At 42.4% G+C, this 16,747-nt stretch overlaps 1 protein-coding gene across 3 annotated transcripts; it reads left to right on the forward strand.

Annotated features, from left to right (window-relative positions):
* Nucleotides 1-2,048: 2,048 nt before the first annotated feature.
* On the forward strand, nucleotides 2,049-8,455 carry LOC116832581 (perilipin-3-like). Of its 3 annotated transcripts, none has more exons than XM_075061421.1 (8): nucleotides 2,049-2,065; nucleotides 3,994-4,073; nucleotides 4,442-4,637; nucleotides 5,702-5,784; nucleotides 6,090-6,342; nucleotides 6,780-6,976; nucleotides 7,220-7,342; nucleotides 8,119-8,455. In XM_075061421.1, the coding sequence occupies exons 2-8, from the start codon at nucleotides 4,011-4,013 to the stop codon at nucleotides 8,332-8,334; spliced, it is 1,131 nt and encodes a 376-aa protein (XP_074917522.1). In that variant the 5' UTR covers nucleotides 2,049-2,065; nucleotides 3,994-4,010; the 3' UTR covers nucleotides 8,335-8,455. The 3 variants fall into 3 exon arrangements, with proteins under 3 accessions (XP_074917522.1, XP_074917523.1, XP_074917521.1); XM_075061422.1 differs by lacking the exon at nucleotides 2,049-2,065 and adding an exon at nucleotides 2,450-2,692; XM_075061420.1 differs by lacking the exon at nucleotides 2,049-2,065 and adding an exon at nucleotides 3,117-3,378.
* The last annotated feature ends 8,292 nt before the right edge of the window (nucleotides 8,456-16,747 follow it).

Below are 16,747 nucleotides of genomic sequence, written 5' to 3' on the forward strand. Positions count from 1 at the left end.
GTAGGGAATCACTGTTCTGTGGCTGATGGGATATCAGGCTCCGTGGGGCTGCTACTGCCTTCCCCAGTGCAGGTGCGAAGAGAGTGGGCAGACCAGACAGAAGAATAAATATATAGGTGTTCACTATATGTACCGGGACACTTGCACATACCGGCCTGCTTCTCCACTGCTTTGCACCTTGTGTAGTCGTTTGCCCCTGTGCACAGAGGGTGTGAAATGCTGCCACATCAGAATGGTCGTGTAACCCAGCCTAACACAGTGGGGTGTTTTGTTCCACACCCCACCACAGTAGCCAGGCCACCTAAAGAGGTGTATGAGTTTGCTAAGGAACCTGGATTCTTCAGCACAGGTAACAGAGGCTCAATTTGACACAGGATGAAGAATCCTCACTAGAGCTGGGTAAAATATTTTTTAGTCATAAATTTGCCAAAAAATGCATTTTTCAGAACACAGAAATTATTTGCAAATTCAAGTAAAAATGGGGGAAAGAAATTGAAAAAGTTAAAAGTTTCTTTTGGTCGTTTCAAAATGAAATGTTTTGACGTTTTATTTCCAATAGTTTCATTTTGAACATTTGGAAATGAAACACTTTATTTTTTTTTCATTTTGAAATGGTGTTTCTTTTCAAAATTTAGCTGAATTTAAAAAAAGGGAGGGAGTAAAAAGCACCCAAAACCTACATGAAATGAAAAACTGAAAAAAAAATCATTTAGGGTCAAGTGCATTGTTTGTTTGGCTTGAAACACATTTGTTCATTTATTCCATTTTGATGAGTAAAAACTGAAAAATAAAATGAATTTTGGTTTGAACTGATTGTTTTTAATTTTATTTTTTGTTCAGCCCCTGAAATGAAAAATTCATTATTTGCTCAGTCCTGGTCCGCACACAAATATTTTAATATTGCATGACAATGTTCAGTGGAAAAGGTGGCAGCATCTCAGAATCTCAATCTAGTTGCCCATTTGGGAAAAATTTTTAGAGGGGAAGGTGATAGTGTAACGCTAACAAATCCCAATCGGCAGGATTGAACTGGGGATCTGGAGCTTAGTGCATGAGCCTCTACTGAATGAGCTAAAAACCAACTGCCTATTAGCTAAGGTTGTAGAGCAGACTCCTTAATTGCTCTCTCTTGAAGTGGTCTCAGTGCCACTCACTGAGCCAGAACACCACACCCAGAAGATGTGTGGGTTACAATAGCACTAACATAAAAAGACTACAAGGGTAGGAATTAAGATGGATTCAGCACTGGTTAGAGTATCAAGATTAAACTAAAGAATCTCAGTTGCTTCTGGTTTATCCATGACTCTTTTGCTGCCCCAACTAACTGCACCAGAACCTCACAACTCTTCAGAAATATCACAAGTAATGGCATGAAGTGGCTTGTGCCACAAGGGTGTACTGTAGAGTGAGCAAGAAGGAATCCAATGGGAAATTGTATTTTCATGCAATCATGCTCATTTTACAAATGTTTACAATTTCCTTGATTTTTATCTGTATTAAAGGCATAGAAACTGTCAATGGAGAGGAGAGGCCTTTTCCTTAAGCATTACAAAATGCAGCCAGAAAGAACATTTGAGAAATGCAGCTTCATATGTTTAGAATGAGCAGTAAAATATTTCCAAATTCTGTTACTTGGAGAACTTTGTGTCTTGCGAGTTATATGATAAAGCGGCAAAACCCCAAAATAGTCAGGGTGCATCAAAGATCCCGTTGAGACTTACATTTCTGTGTTTCTTGCATTATCTGGAGTGGCTGGTTTTCAAGTGCTAATGGAGCTAAGCTCTATTAATATAATGTGACAACAGATTATGGAAAAAACCTTGAAAACATGAAAAAAACAAAAACGGATGCACAGGCATCTGCCTGCCTCTGCAGAGAGCCTGACACAGGAGCTCAGAGAGGTGTGAACTGCCCCATTCATTGAAGTGGGGAACTCCGATGCCAAGTGATGGTGATATACATGTCTAGATTTTTAACTATTTCACTGCTGATCAAAGTAAGCAAGAAAAGAGAGGGAGGATTGCAGATCTGCATAATCTACCTGGGGTGGCATCTCATTTTCATGGTGAGAGTGTATGTCATTAGGGAACTATTCACACTCCTATGGCCAATATCTGACCCTTGTGGCTAAACGACCAGATGCCACCAACCCCACAGAGCCCAGCTAGGCATTTACCTGTTGAAATCCTGGGAAGATGGGTGGGCGCACAACAAGGACATCAAGGGCAAAGAGGGGGGTTAAGAGTTACCTCCCTTGGTATGGATGCCGCATCTCATATAGGCAGAGCTTCGATTGTGGACAGGATTTGGGACAGTACCACCACCTTTTTTCCAGTTCAAGCCAATTCCAATTCAAACTCTGAGGGACAACAATGAAGGGGTGACAAAAGGATAAACACTCTTTTCTCCCACCTTCCCTGAAACAGAAAAGAGCACATGTTCCTTTTTTTCTGAAAGGGGGATAAAGGTGGAGAAGGGCAAGTTCTTCCAGTTACCCTACCTAACTCTTGTTCCCCAACAAAATGCTTCACTATCTATCTAAGGTATTTATATAGCCCTGATTGCCAGAGTATCTGAGCACCTCACAAAACTTCTATGAAGCATGGAAGCCATATTATCCCCACTGTACAGAGGGGAAACTGAGGCATCAAGAGGCTAAGTGACTTGCACAAGGTCACACAGGAAGTCTGTGGTAGAACATAAAATTGAACCCAGCTCAAATCCTAGGCTAGTATCCTAACCACTGGAAAAAACTATCTGTCTCCAATATGCCACTCCTTGTTCCACTGTGCCAGTTTTTACTTTGAAACTATGGCCAACATGCAGGTGAAGCAGGCACATTGCTATCTGCAATCTTACCACCAGAGATGGTCTATATCTGGCTGATTTTTTATTTGTTTGGGTTTTTTATGTTTTGTTTTTTTTAAGATTTTTTATAAAATGAAAAGTTCTGTTTCAATTTTTTATTCTTTTCTCTACCTTTTTTTAAAAAAAACTTTTCTCTCCCTTTTCCCATTGGAAATGGCAATGAAAGTCAATGGCTTTTTAAGTCACACAGGTGTTTTTGAAAATGTTACCCATCCTAACTAGCAACTCTTTCTAGGCAGGCTGTGGACTCCAAGTGAGTTCAGCAGGATGACGGCAAAGACCCAGTGCAGTTAATTGGAATCACCTTTGGGGAATAACTCACTCCCAATCTTTGCAGTCCCCAAAGGATTTGCATTCTCCTATTGGTTAGCAAAGCCTTCTTTTCACTGATTACCTGAACTGTCAGTCCTGAGTATTTCACTCCCTTCCCTCACAATTATATCACCAGGGGTGTATAAAATCTGACCATGTGGTGAGTGGAATAAAGCAGTGTCTGAAGTACTGAGAAAGGTCAGCAGGTCAGTCCTCGAAGGAGTGGGACTTGTTGGTGAGGTTTTCTTTCCTTTTTTTTTTTTTAATTGTTTATACAGTTTCTTGGTCAGGGCTTTGTACTTCTGTGACTAAGAAATGTTTGTATGTGTAAATGTTTGTATGAAGAAGCTGTGGGTAGGACAGGGGGTGGGAAGTTGGGTCTGAGGAACTTAATACTCCATGGCTTTAAGTTTCTTAGTTGGTGAGACAGGATCCCATTCTTACCCCCTACCCACCCACCCCTGTAGTTAGAGCTATTAAATGAGCTTTAGTAGTAGTGACATCTACTGCCTTTAATAGACTATCATGGCACAGAGTGGTTGATAAATCTTCCTTTTCTTTTTTTGAGATGGAATTGTCCTGCTTACTTTCTTCTTAGCAGTAATGGAACTGAAATATTTCTTGCTCTGTAAAAAAAGCAGTGACAATGTATTTAGCTCACTATTTCTCTAAATATTCCTTGTTAATCCAATGAGGGCCCTGCTATTCCTTCTAGTCCTGCTTTGGAGTAGAGCACTACCAGCCTTGTCTTTAGGGTGCTGTAACTTTTTTCCTTAACTTGTAACTTCAGGCCTTGCTTTTTGCCCTTTCCAGGTATATCTGATTATACCATGGCTTCTAATGGAAAAGATATAACTATGGCATCCCCAGAGCATGGGGAGGAAGAGCAACAGGTAGGTGCTTCCTCTTACACATTGCTGGCTCAACATGTATATATGAAAGATGGCTAGCTGTTATCTGGTAGCAGGTTTCACAGATGCACATCTTGGTGTCTAGAGATTTGTGCAGTTGCTCTTCCAGATGCTGCAAAATAGCCTGGTTTATAATGCTATTGAAAGTCGTCTTGCCTTAGTTAACCTAGTGATGCAGTTTCAGTGTAACTTCAAAAGCAGCTGTTGGGGCTCTTCAGATTTTTGACCATTAAAGAATCCTTTGATTGGGGCTAACACATGAAGGGTATAACCACTTGGAAAAGTAAAGGTTCAGCCCCTGCATAGAACATTGCCTCCCTGACTCACTGTTCTGTCCCTTGCCTCACTAGAATGTCTTGAGGAGAATGGCCAGTCTACCTTTAGTCAACTCTGCCTTTGATCTGGCTGCCACTGCCTATGCTTCCACCAAGGAGAGCCATCCCTATGTGAGGTCCATCTGTGATATGGCAGAGAAGGGAGTGACCTCCATTACCAATGCTGCAGTTAGCAGTGCACAGCCAGTTGTAACTAAACTTGAACCTGAGGGTGAGTAAAGCATTTATGCACACCTTTCTGTTTGTGTGCTACAATTTCTCAACAGTAGGCTTTTAACACTCTGTTGGGAAGCTTCCATCCCTAAACCTCAGGTCCATGAAGATCAGTACTAGAGGAGAAGCTGGCAGTGGGGGTGGTGTGACTATAGAGGAATAATACAGTAGCTGATGCATGTCAGCTAACATCTGCTAGAGGCTAACAAAGGGCTTTGCTTTTCTTTACACTAAATATTATTGCTGAACCTGCCCTCGCCTTCACTGTAGCTAGGAGGTAAGATTAGTGCTAAGCTCTTTCCCTTTAAGGAGCAACACCCTTTGAAAGGTACCTAATTGCAAAATGAGATCTCCTCATTCTGCATCCAGAGAGGCTCAGAATCTAGGCTGTCACCAACAGAAGTTGGTCCAACAAAACATTACCTCACTCACCCTGTCTAATATCTCTGGACCAACATGGCTACAACAACACTGCAGACAGATTACAATCACTAAACTTTTCTTAACTAGCTGCTTATCAGGCAATAGCTCAACAGCAATGGCTGCTCCCTGACTTGCTTCCTTCATGAGAACAGTTAGGTGGACTTAATACAGCCAAGGCATTGCAAAAACTTCTTGGTGCCTTCCAGAGGGATGTTTGATCAAAAAGCTTCAGAGCTGTAAGACTATGGGGTGAGATCATAAAAACCTTTCACTTGGAGAGGGAACCTGGAAAGTGATGCCTAGAATGCTTGGGTAAGAGACAATTCTGCAGTAAATATCTCAACACTCTCCTCCCCTCTATGCTAGTCATACCTATCTTAATTCAGTTGCCCCATTAGGATGCATGAGAGGAAGCATGGAACTATTGAACAGGACACTATATTTCATAGAAAATCTTTACAAAAAGTTCATAACTTGGGGGAGAGGGAGGGGGAAATGTGTACCACCTACAACGCAAACAGTTGCTGGCTGAACATATTGGAGAACTGAAGCTCTCATTACACATGTGAGCCAGGTTCTGTAAATAATACAGTAGCAAAATTGACCACTTAAGAAACTGAACTCCTGGTTTTTCTATAGTGACAACAGCAGAGGAGTGTGTTTCTGATGTAACTGACAAAGTGGAGGAGAATCTACCAGTCCTTCAACAGACTGCTGATGAGGTAACTTTCACCACCCGCTCACTAGACAAAACATCATGCCTTTATGAAAGGGATGCCAATAATGGGATGCTTCCTCCAGCAGAGGAATACTCCGTACTAAAAGTGGTCAAGAGGCAGGAGCTAGTGTCTAAATATAACTCTGGTCTGATGCTTAACAGCAAGATGCAGTTCTTCCCCTGAAGATTTGACCTCTGGGGCGGGGCAGAGCAGGTGGTAATCCCCTCCCCCAACCTCAATCTCTGGGTAAATGTACAGTAATTCAGAGTGATTCCACCACAATAACTTGCTTGATCACTCTTCTCTAGCCTACATCTGAGACACAGGAGCTGGCCTCTCCCAGACTGACAGATGTCAAGGAGACCATGATCAGAGTGGTAGATATGACCAAAGAGGCTGTGCAGGACAGTATGAAGACCACCAAATCAGTGGTAACTGACAGCATGAGCACAGTTGTGGAATCAAGAATGGGCCAACTGGCCATAAGTGGAATGGAAGCAGTGCTGGAGAAATCTGAAGAGCTCTTGGATCACTATCTGCCCATGACAGAGGATGAACTAGGTCAGACCACATGAGTGAGAGGTCTATTATCTTAAAGTTTAGGGTAATCCTCCCTTTGGGCCAAACGTCTCTCTAGGCTTCTCAGTCTTATCTGTCACCAAATGCAGGTTCATTCTACAGCCTTTCCAATCTTAACCCTCAGTCTCAGCTTTCAGTTGTTGCTCAAATCCTTTTTCATGCCCACCAAGTGGGGACAGGGTGGTACTAAAGGAATTATAGGCATGACTATTCATTAGTCATGACTAAGATTTAGCATATTTTGATGCTGTGGATGTGGGTTTGTGTTAAGGTTGAAGCTACCTGTGTGGCACTTGATGGGTGCTAAGACAAATGCTTGTTACAAGGGAGCTTAAGGTTTAGCAGACCAGTATGGCTTGTACTTCTTTCACAATCTCCTCACCTGAGAGGGTGAACAACCTGAACTCTCTTCCCTCTAGCTGAACTTGCTGAAGCTGTGGAAGGGGCTGAAGTGTCTTCATCACAACCACAAGAGCATCGGAGTTACTTCGTGCGTTTAGGTTCCCTGTCAACCAAACTTCGCCAACGTGCCTACCGCTACTCCCTGAACAAGATGAGACATACCAGTCAAAGCATCAGAGAGGCTCTTTGCCAGCTTCATGAAACCATGGGACTGGTAGGAACTCAACTATCTCTTCAAACTGATGCCCTTCAGGGTAGGGGAACACTAGTACCACACATGTATAGAATGTGGTACATGAGGCTTAGGCCTCATTCATAGTTGTGCTGTGTAACTAGACCCTTCTACTCTTGCTGCATTGAGCATACCACACTGTGGGGTGAAGGCATGTCAAAGAGTAGAACTAGAATAACTGATGTGCAAAGGTCTCATCTCTGGATATGCTTAATCCACTTCTAGATTGAATACCTTAAGCAAGGTGTGTCTCTTCAAGAAGTCCAGGAGAAGTTCCATCACATATGGCTGAGCTGGAATAGAGAGCAGCCAAAAAGCAGTGACCTCAAGGATTTGGCAAAACCAGAGGTTATACATTTGGGGTGTATTGGAGGAAGGGGGTGGGGCTGGGTAGCTCCGGTGTGAGATATATAGAATCTTCTGGCTTGCAGGGTGGATCTATCATAAAGTAGCTCAGACTGCAGTTGATCTTAGTCTATTACAAAAAAGTTTGTTCCTTTTTTGCTTGTTCCCTAAAAGTGATGTCACACCAGCACAGGTCTGTGCCCAAGAAATAACAGTGGCTTTAGATTAATGCTTACTACTCTTTCAACCCATGCAACAGCCAGAACTGACTGTAGTATGGGTTTCTGCTGTTGCAAACATGGGTTAATTGGCTAGCTCTCCTCTGACCTACTTAACGTGGATTATTGCCTCTTGTTACCTCCATATGTCAACAGTGCTTCTTCTTATAGGGTAAGGCAGCAACTGGCTTTTTATGATATCCTGAAAGAGCATGGCATGCCCATTGCAGACCTTGTTGGTGCCATGGTCTTCTAGTAAACCTCTTAGATGACCAGTAGTCTTGCGATAATTGCTGCCCTTGCAACATCACTAGAGGCAGTGGGCAAGTTTGAATCCTTATTGTGTTTTGAACATGAAATTAACTCCTGTTTCCTTCAACAGATGGATTGTCTGAGACTATATGGCTAGCATCCCGCAGCATTATCCGCAGCTAGCAGTGCCTGCCAGATGCTATATCCAGCATTCAAGGTCTCCCCCACAACTTTCAGGATAAGGTGAAACAGATGTATCGCAACATGGAAGAGCTTCATGCATCCTTCTCCACTGCCCATTCCTTCCAGGATCTCTCCAGCAGCCTCCTAACCCAGAGCCAGGAGATGGTGACCAAGGCCCAGGAATATGTAGATGAGCTGATGGCATACATGATGGAGAATACTCCTCTGTCTTGGGTGGTGGGACCATTCATCCCATCTGGTAAGGTGTCGGCAGACACCACTGAACCACAAAACCAAGAAAATGAGGCTGAGGAAGCCTCCAAATCTAAGGAGGCCCTGTGACCTAGAAACCTGAAACTTCATCTTTGAATGAAGAAAGCAAACTCATTCAGTCTTCCTTCTGACTTCATGTGTACTAGCATACTTCAGGAAAGACACCAGTGGCTAGTAATCATATGCACTGTGCTTAAATCTCTCTCCTAATTTCTGGAGGTGTTGTGTGACTGCTATAATTTAGATCACTTCTCAGCTCAGATACTACTTGTTTGTTATCACTGTCCGTCTTCAAAATAAAATGTCACTTCATTTGAATGAAGGTCTAATCTGCTCTTTCTAAGAGGTGACTTCCAGGTCTCTAGTAGACATCTGTGCCTGCCATTAGTCATGCTATAGGTAGCCTTGTATGCCATTAGTTGCTGCTACTGGCATTAGTGTGTAGACACTTAAAAGCCTGGGAAGTTTACCCCATATACCATAGAGCCAAATGTAGAGCCTTAATTTCTGAGTAGTTCTAGATCACTACTCACACCTGTAAACATGCTTCTGTTCTCAGTTTTGCCAGAAATGAAGTTACTTTTGTTGCTCTCATGGCTGTGGTAGAATTGCACTCTGCTCTTCAGAGGTTGCTTCCTGAATACCCAACAGTGCAGTTGGTTAAAATTCCTACCACTGTCTAGCCAACCTGGGCTGGACAGTACCTGGGTTGCTCAGTCCTGGCCCCTGCCCCAAGAGAGAACAGGCCTGAGGATTCCTTTGCCTAGGTCAAAATAGGGCTGTCCCTAGAGGGGCTCTAGGGCATAAATGTCACAGCCTATAAAATATTGGTTATTCAGGTGGGTGTAATTTCAACCACCTAAAAAAGCACTTGGAATCTGTATCAAGGTTGCATATTTCCATACTTCACAGCTGGAAAGGTGAAAGGTTGTAGATGCAATCTTTACCCTTAGGAAAGCAGGCCCTTTAAATCCACATCATAGGGTGACAAGCAGCAGGATAGTAGAGTTTGGTTTTCTGTGGGTACAGACTGTCTGATGGTACCTTAAAGGCAACATTTATTTGGGCATAAGCTTTTGTGGGTAAAGGATGCATTCTCAACCCTTTTTGTCATCAAAGGGTGAGTAATTCAGCTTTCCCACAGTCTCAGACCTACCTCTCAGATAAGAGAGGCATCAATCACTTGGATGGAAAATACAAAGCAAATCACACATGTTACAGTAAGAGCTTTTGAATTTCAAAAGATGGTACAGTACCCATAATACAGAGGATATGGGTTCTGTTTAAGGCACCACATACCCTAGGAAAGCAAAAACATTAAGGTCCTTGTGCTTAAAGGTATTTAGGCATTGCTCCACTCAACATTGCACAACTTCACTGAGACAACTTTCATTTACAAGTGATATCAGCACTTTAGTGGGGTCTTGCAGAGCAGTGTTTAAAAAGTTCTAAAAATAAAACTGGGCTGCTCTGAACTAAGTGCCTTAATCAAAAACCTAGGCCAAGCTTGAGCGTGTTATGATAGGTGGTAATATGCGATGTCCTAGGTTACTCCCAGCCCTGTTACTCAAGTCATTTCTGTGCTTTGTGCCTCTGTAAAAGGGCCACTTCTATAATGGGGATACATTCTCTGTAATCATGAAGCATTTTGTAATGTTCGTATGCAGTAACTAACACAAGGGGGCTCAGTTGCAGCAGGGTAGCACACAGAGGCCTCAACTGCAACTATTACAGCTGTGAATTTCCTAATGTGCACAAATGCTAAAGTTTGCACAATGTAGCTGTAGCCAAAGTCAATGGGAGAGAAGCTGCTCCAGATGCATTTTTCTAAGCCACTCTTTCTAAAGGGAAAATTGATCTAATGGTTCTGGAATACCTATATTCTATAAAAGCAACTGTGAATGCCTTGCCTACACTAGAAAGGGAATCATTTGACTTCAGGAAATGAAACAAGTAAGGCTGTCAATTGCAGTTAACTCACACAATTAACTCAACTAAATCATGATTAACAATGCAATTAAGCACAATTTGTTTTAAACAATAGAATATCAATTAAATATTTTTGGATGTCCTACATTTTCAAATAGATTTCTATTACAAAATACAATCTGTACAGTGCTCACTTTATATATATTTCTTACAAATAGTGAACTGTAAAAAGATGAGAAATAGTATTTTTCAATTCACCTACAAGTACTGTACTACAATCTCTATCAGGAAAGTGCAATGTACAAATGTAGACTTTTTGCAGGGGGGGGTTACATAACTGTTCTCAAAAACAAAATGTAAAACTGTAGAGCCTACATGTCCACTCTGTCCTACTTCTTATTCTACTAATTGGTAAGACAGACAAGTTTGTTTATATTTACAGGAGGTGCTGCTGCCAACTGCTTATTTACAATGTCACGTAAAAGTGAGAACAGGTGTTCACATAGCACTTCTGTAGCTGGTGTGGCAAGGTATTTATGTTCCAGATATGCTAAATATTCAGATGCCCCTTCATGCTTTGGCCACCATTGCAGAGGATATGCTTTCATGGTGGTTAAAAAATAATGCATCACTTCAATTTGTGACTGAACTCCTTGGGGGAGGACTGTATATCTTCAGCTCTGTTTTACCCACATTCTGCCATATATTTCAGGATGTTAGCAGTTTTAGATGATGACCCAGCATGTTTCTTTCAAGAACACTTTCACTGCAGATTTGACAAAATGTAAAGAGGGTACCAATGTGAGATTTCTAAAAATAGCTACAGCACTTAACCCAAGGTTTAAGAATCAGAAATGTCTTCCAAAATCTTAGAGGGACAAGGTGGGGTCCATGCTTTCAGAAATCTTAAAAGAGCAACACTCAGATGCGGAGACTACAGAAAACAAACCACCAAAAAGGAAAATCAGCCTTCTGCTGGTGGCATCTGACTCAGATGATGAAAATGAACATACATCCGTCTACTCTGCTTTGGATAGTTATTGAGCAGAACCCGTCATCGGCATGGATGCATGTCCTATGGAAGATGAAGGGACATATGAATTTTCAGTGCATCTGGGACATAAATAGCTTGCAATGTTAGCTACAATAGTGCTATGCAAATGCCCGCTCTCACTTTTAGATGACAAACAAGAAGCAGCCAGCATTATCTCCTGCAAATTGTATCCAAGTTGGTTTGTCTGAGCGATTGGCTGAAGTAGGACTTAGCGGACTTGTAGGACAAAGTTTTACATTGTTTTATTTTCAATGCAGTTATTTTTTGTACATAATTCTACATTTGTAAGTTCAACTGTCATGATAAAGAGATTGCACTACAGTACTTGTATGAGGTGAATTGAAAAATATATTTTTGTTCTTTACAGTGCAAATATTTGTAATAAAACTATAAAGTGAGTACTATACACTTTGTATTCTGTGTTGTAATTGAAATCAATATATTTGAAAATGTAGAAAACATCCCAAAAATATTTAAATAAATTGTATTCCATTATTGTTTAACACAATGCAATATTTTTTTAATCATACGATTAATTGTGATTCATTTTTTTAAATTGCTTGACAGCCCCTAGAAGTAAGCTATATTTGCAAAGGGCTTTCTTCCCCAGTATATCTGCATCTATACAGGGTGCTTTTGAGGGCATAGCATTCCTAATTGCAGTTATGCCAGCATAACTGTCAGACTAGACAAATATTTATTAACCTTGCAGAATTCCTTATATGTGCATAAATGACCTTTAATAATAATCCTTAACTATTATCCAAGATACCTACCTCTCTCTTTCCTGAAAAGTTACCAGTTCTTCCCCCCAACCTTCTGTGAGAGAAGAAAGGAGAAAAAAATAACTAGAAAAAGTTTGAGTTTAGGTTGGACCTATGTAACCTAATGCATATTATTTAAGTGATCTAAACTCCGCTATTTTCCCTAGTGCAGACCCGGGACAACATCTTTAACATATTAGCTGGTCAATTTCTAGCCTAGGCTCCTGTATCTATATTAAGAAAAAAAGGTTGGCTTTAGCTACCATGGTGTAGCTAAGTCTGAAGTAAATTCAAAAACTTTACCCTAGTTAAGGCAAACCCTACAGAGGCCCTGTTTCACCAGTTTCAGCCAAGATGTTTGGAATTATGATAAACCAAATCAAAAGGTAAATTTTCAAGGAGTGAAAACACCTCTTGTTCTATGCAGAGCTCCCAATACCATCTCCAGTTTGCCTCAAACTTTTGAGACAAATTCAGCCCTGGCAGAAGAAAAATGTCATAGAGCTTGGTTTATTTCTGGTAAATTTAGGGTTAAGACTTTGTGCAACAGAGAACAAATATTTGCAGGACATGGGTCTTAGGCAAAAAGGTGCAAAACAGGCTGATTATGGAAGGCCAGCATCTCTAGCTATTAAACTGCATTAACACTCTACTACAAAGAATTAGTATAATTACAATATAGTATTCTAAAACTTGGGAGAGACTTTAAATGATCCATACCAAATCAGTTGGGAAACCACACACCACTCCTCCTTTAGTGTCTAGTCTGTGTTAGCAAGGAAAAAACAGCTTCTCCTAATCAGCAATAGTTGCTAGTCAGGGTGTGGCATCCTAAAAGAGTCCAGTTGAATGAAACAATAGTGCCAGTCAAAGAAATAGATAGGCTGCCTCATACATTATTTTAATTAACTATCTTTCTCTTTCAGGTCTCTGAGATTTTGGAGTAACTAACTTTTGTGGTGAGACTGACTTTTGGGGGTTGGTAAGTAATTTCTCTTTTCCCTTTCTCTCCTCACACCCACCCCATCCCTGTGTTAGCTTCCTTGAGAGAGAGTATTTTATATCATCAAATATTTTGATCTCCTCCTAATCTAAAGTACAGCACTCACCGTTTCTTTTAGGCCCACACAGTTCAGATTTTCACATTTCTATATTCCATAATTAAAGGGGTTATGATGTTTGAATTTTCATAACAACAAATTGTTGAATTTCTTCCATTTTAGTGTATATCTGTGTTCTGGGGTGCTCCTTACATTATTGTTCTTGGAGGGGTCGGCTGTAAAGTTAACTTTCTCTCTGAATGTTGTGTGAAATCTTTGTCTTGCTGCAGGTCTGAAGTGAAATGGGAAGAAGGTCTAAACCCAGCGTCAGATTACAGCTATTGCTAATATCAAAAGATAGAGGAGAAAAATGGTTATTGCCATGTGTTGCTTTGCTATTTTTATGTCTACTATAATTGTATTTGGATTGCCTGGGTGTGACCCCCTAACTCTGTGGCTTGAACAGGGAGTTGAAATGAAAAGGTGGATTTTATTGGTTTGTCCATCTGTCCACTAATCCCAGTCCTGGACTCTGTCAAGCCTGCCTCACAACCTTTAAGAGCTGGTTGTTGTTTCTTGTGTATTTAAAAAACACATTTGGATATGATGCATCTCCCCTTTTTATTCTTTTGTCTGCTTTAGATCCTAGTTGTAGTAGCTTCTTGTCAAGAAGGGTACAGTTGGGACTTGCTTTCTATGAAAAGCAGTGATAGAAAGCATGTAATGTTCTTGTGCTGCAGTGTTTCTCTTTGTATGGTGCTGGGTTACTGCTTACTCTGCCATTTGGACCTACAATAATTTTTCTTGCTTTTCAGTTTCATCTGACTGGAAACACCTCTTCAAAAGCCAAATAAGAAATCAAAGCAAGGTAGTAGAAATTTAGACTTCTGCAAGTAAATTACTGATCTTAACATCTTGGGGTGTTAAGCCACCCGTTGATTGTTCTACTCAGTATCCTTACTCTCTAGAAAACCAGTCACATTAGACAGTCCTTGTTATTGCTGTAGTGGCTTCAGAAAAATCTAGAGCTGGTCAGAGAATGACAGTTCAGTCTCACAAAAACTTTTGAGGTTTCAGTATTTGTTTTTCTCCTACATTAGAATTAAAACAAAACTGTGCAATGCTTTTGCAAAATAGAATTGTGTTAAAAATCTGTCTTACAATCAGAAGAGCTCAGTTTTTTTTATTTCTCTCTCTCTCTCTTGTCAGAAGTGACCAGGGAGCCCTGGATATGAGGCCTTCCCATCAGAAACTTTGTTGAAAACCGCTAAGTTTCTGTGGAATGTTCTGGCTTTGACTAAAATAGCATATTGAGGTGAAATTACATTAGTTAAAATGTTCCAATCAGCTCTAGAAAAAAAACATGGAAGGCTGTGGTGACAGACCCAGGCCAGTGGGGTACAGGAGTCTGGTAGAGGGCAACTATATTGGTCACTGGATGAGTAGAAGTAGAGGGCAGGCCCGGTTTTCCCCAAACCTCTCAACTCCTGATCAGACACAGGAAAGTTGACCCAGACTGTGGGGAAGATCACTGCGGTGAGCAAATCTGCCAATAAGCACAGGACCCAACAAGGTAGAGGAGGAACTTTGTCACAACTGGTGTCAGGGTGGGATCTGGTGTGCACAGCACGGCAGAAGAAGAATGATTGAAAAAAACACAAAAAAATTGAAGGTTTTTTTTTTTTTCAACCACAATGGATGACTTAGCGAGGGCATTGATACAAGCTACGGCGGCCCGGCAGAAGGCTACCTGTGTGCAGGCAGCCGCCCAACAGGAGGCAGTTTGGCTGCAGCAAGAGACTAATCGCCTGCTGATGGACCAGGCTTCTCAAGACCAAGCTATGTTGCGGAACTGGTAAACCAGGTAAAGACCCTTACAGAGCTGAACCGCAGCCATGATGGGACGCAGATCATACAGGCCAGCCATTGGCTGCAGAAAATGATGACGGTGAGAGGATGATGTAGAGGCATACTTCTGGCCTTTGAGAGGACAGCCCTACAGGGAGGCCTGGCCTTGAGATCAGTGGTCTGGCATCCTTGCCCCATTCCTGTGTGGGAGGCCCAGAAGGCCTACTATGATCTGCCTGAAAAGGCTGCAGCAGACTACCCCCAGCTGAAAGCAGAGATCCTGGCCAGATCTGGAGTAACGACTGCAGTGCGGGCCCAGCGGTATCACGAGTGGAGGTACCAGGAATACAAAAACCCTGCGTCCCAAGTGTATGACCTCATCCATCTCGCACGAAAGTGGTTGTGAACGGAGTCCCGGAGTCCCGGAAGAGATACTAGAGGTTCTGGTCATCGACAGATACATGAGGGGACCTGGGCTGGAACCCAGAGTAGAGGGTGGGCCCGAGTTCCCTTCAAACCTCCCAACTCCTGATCAGACACAGGAGAAGTTGACTCAGACTGTGGGGAAGATCACTGAGGTGAGTAAATCTGCTAATAAGTGCAGGACCCACCAAGCTAGAGGAGGAACTTTGTCAAATGTGGTGTCAGGGGTGGGATTTGCTGTACACAGCGTGGCAGAAGAAGGAGGGTGATTAAAAATAAAAAGGTATAGGATTTATTTTTTTTTTCACCACAATGGATGACTTAGTACAGGAATTGATACAAGCTACAGCAGCCTGGCAGGAGGCTACCCGTGTCCAGGCAGCTGCCCAACAGGAGACAGTGTGGCTGCAGCAAAAGACTAATTGCCTGCTGATGGACCAGCCTTCTCAAGACTGAGCTATGTTGTGGGAACTGAAAAACCAGGTAAAGACCCTAACAGAGCTGCACCGCAGCCATGATGGGACGCAGATAATATGGGCCAGCCATTGGCTGCAGAAAATGACACGGGAGGATGATGTAGAGGCATACCTCCTGGCCTTTGAGAGGACAGCCCTACGGGATGCCTGGCCTCAAGATCAGTGGTCTGGCATCCTTGCCCCATTCCTGTGTGGGGAGGCCCAGAAGGCCTACTATGATCTGCCTGAAGAGGCTGCAACAGACTACCGCCAGCTGAAAGCAGAGATCCTGGCCAGATCTGGGGTAACGACCGCAGTGCGGTCCCAGTGCAGGTCCAGCAGTATCATGAGTGAAGGTATCAGGAATACAAAACCCTGCTGTCCCAACAATATGACCTCATCCATCTCACACGAAAGTGATTGTGAACAGAGTCCCGGAGTCTGGAAGAGATACTAGAGGTTCTGGTCATCGACAGATACATGAGGGGACTTTCGCCAGACCTTCATGCCTGGGTAAGCCAAAACGAACCCTCCACCTTTGATGAAGTTGCTGCACTGGTAGAGAGGCGAAGGACAGTGAGGGAGCTGACCCCCACCCTAATGCTTCTGAACCAGTAGAGGCAACAGAGATGAGGCCCCTAGCTTTTGGGGAGATTAGCCCCAGGAGAGGAAATTTTGGACGAGACCAGGCTGAAGACCCAAGGTACGACAACATTAGGAAGGAGGAGACTGAAATAGATGGGGTCCCCGTGGAAGGGAAAACCCAGGGATCAGGACTCTACATCATAATGAAGAAGAATCTCTTATACTCGGTTGCACCAGTACAGGGGCAGAAGTTACAGCAGATCCTAGTACCTCAAAAACACCAGAGCGCTGTATTAAGTCTTGCTCATAGTCATCTTTTGGGGGGGCATTTGGGGGTAAAGAAGACCCTGGCACGAATCCTACGACGTTTGCTTCTGGCCCAGA

This window comes from Chelonoidis abingdonii, unplaced genomic scaffold (genome assembly GCF_003597395.2).
Source record: "Chelonoidis abingdonii isolate Lonesome George unplaced genomic scaffold, CheloAbing_2.0 scaffold0639, whole genome shotgun sequence".
Classification (NCBI taxonomy): Eukaryota; Metazoa; Chordata; order Testudines; family Testudinidae; genus Chelonoidis; species Chelonoidis abingdonii.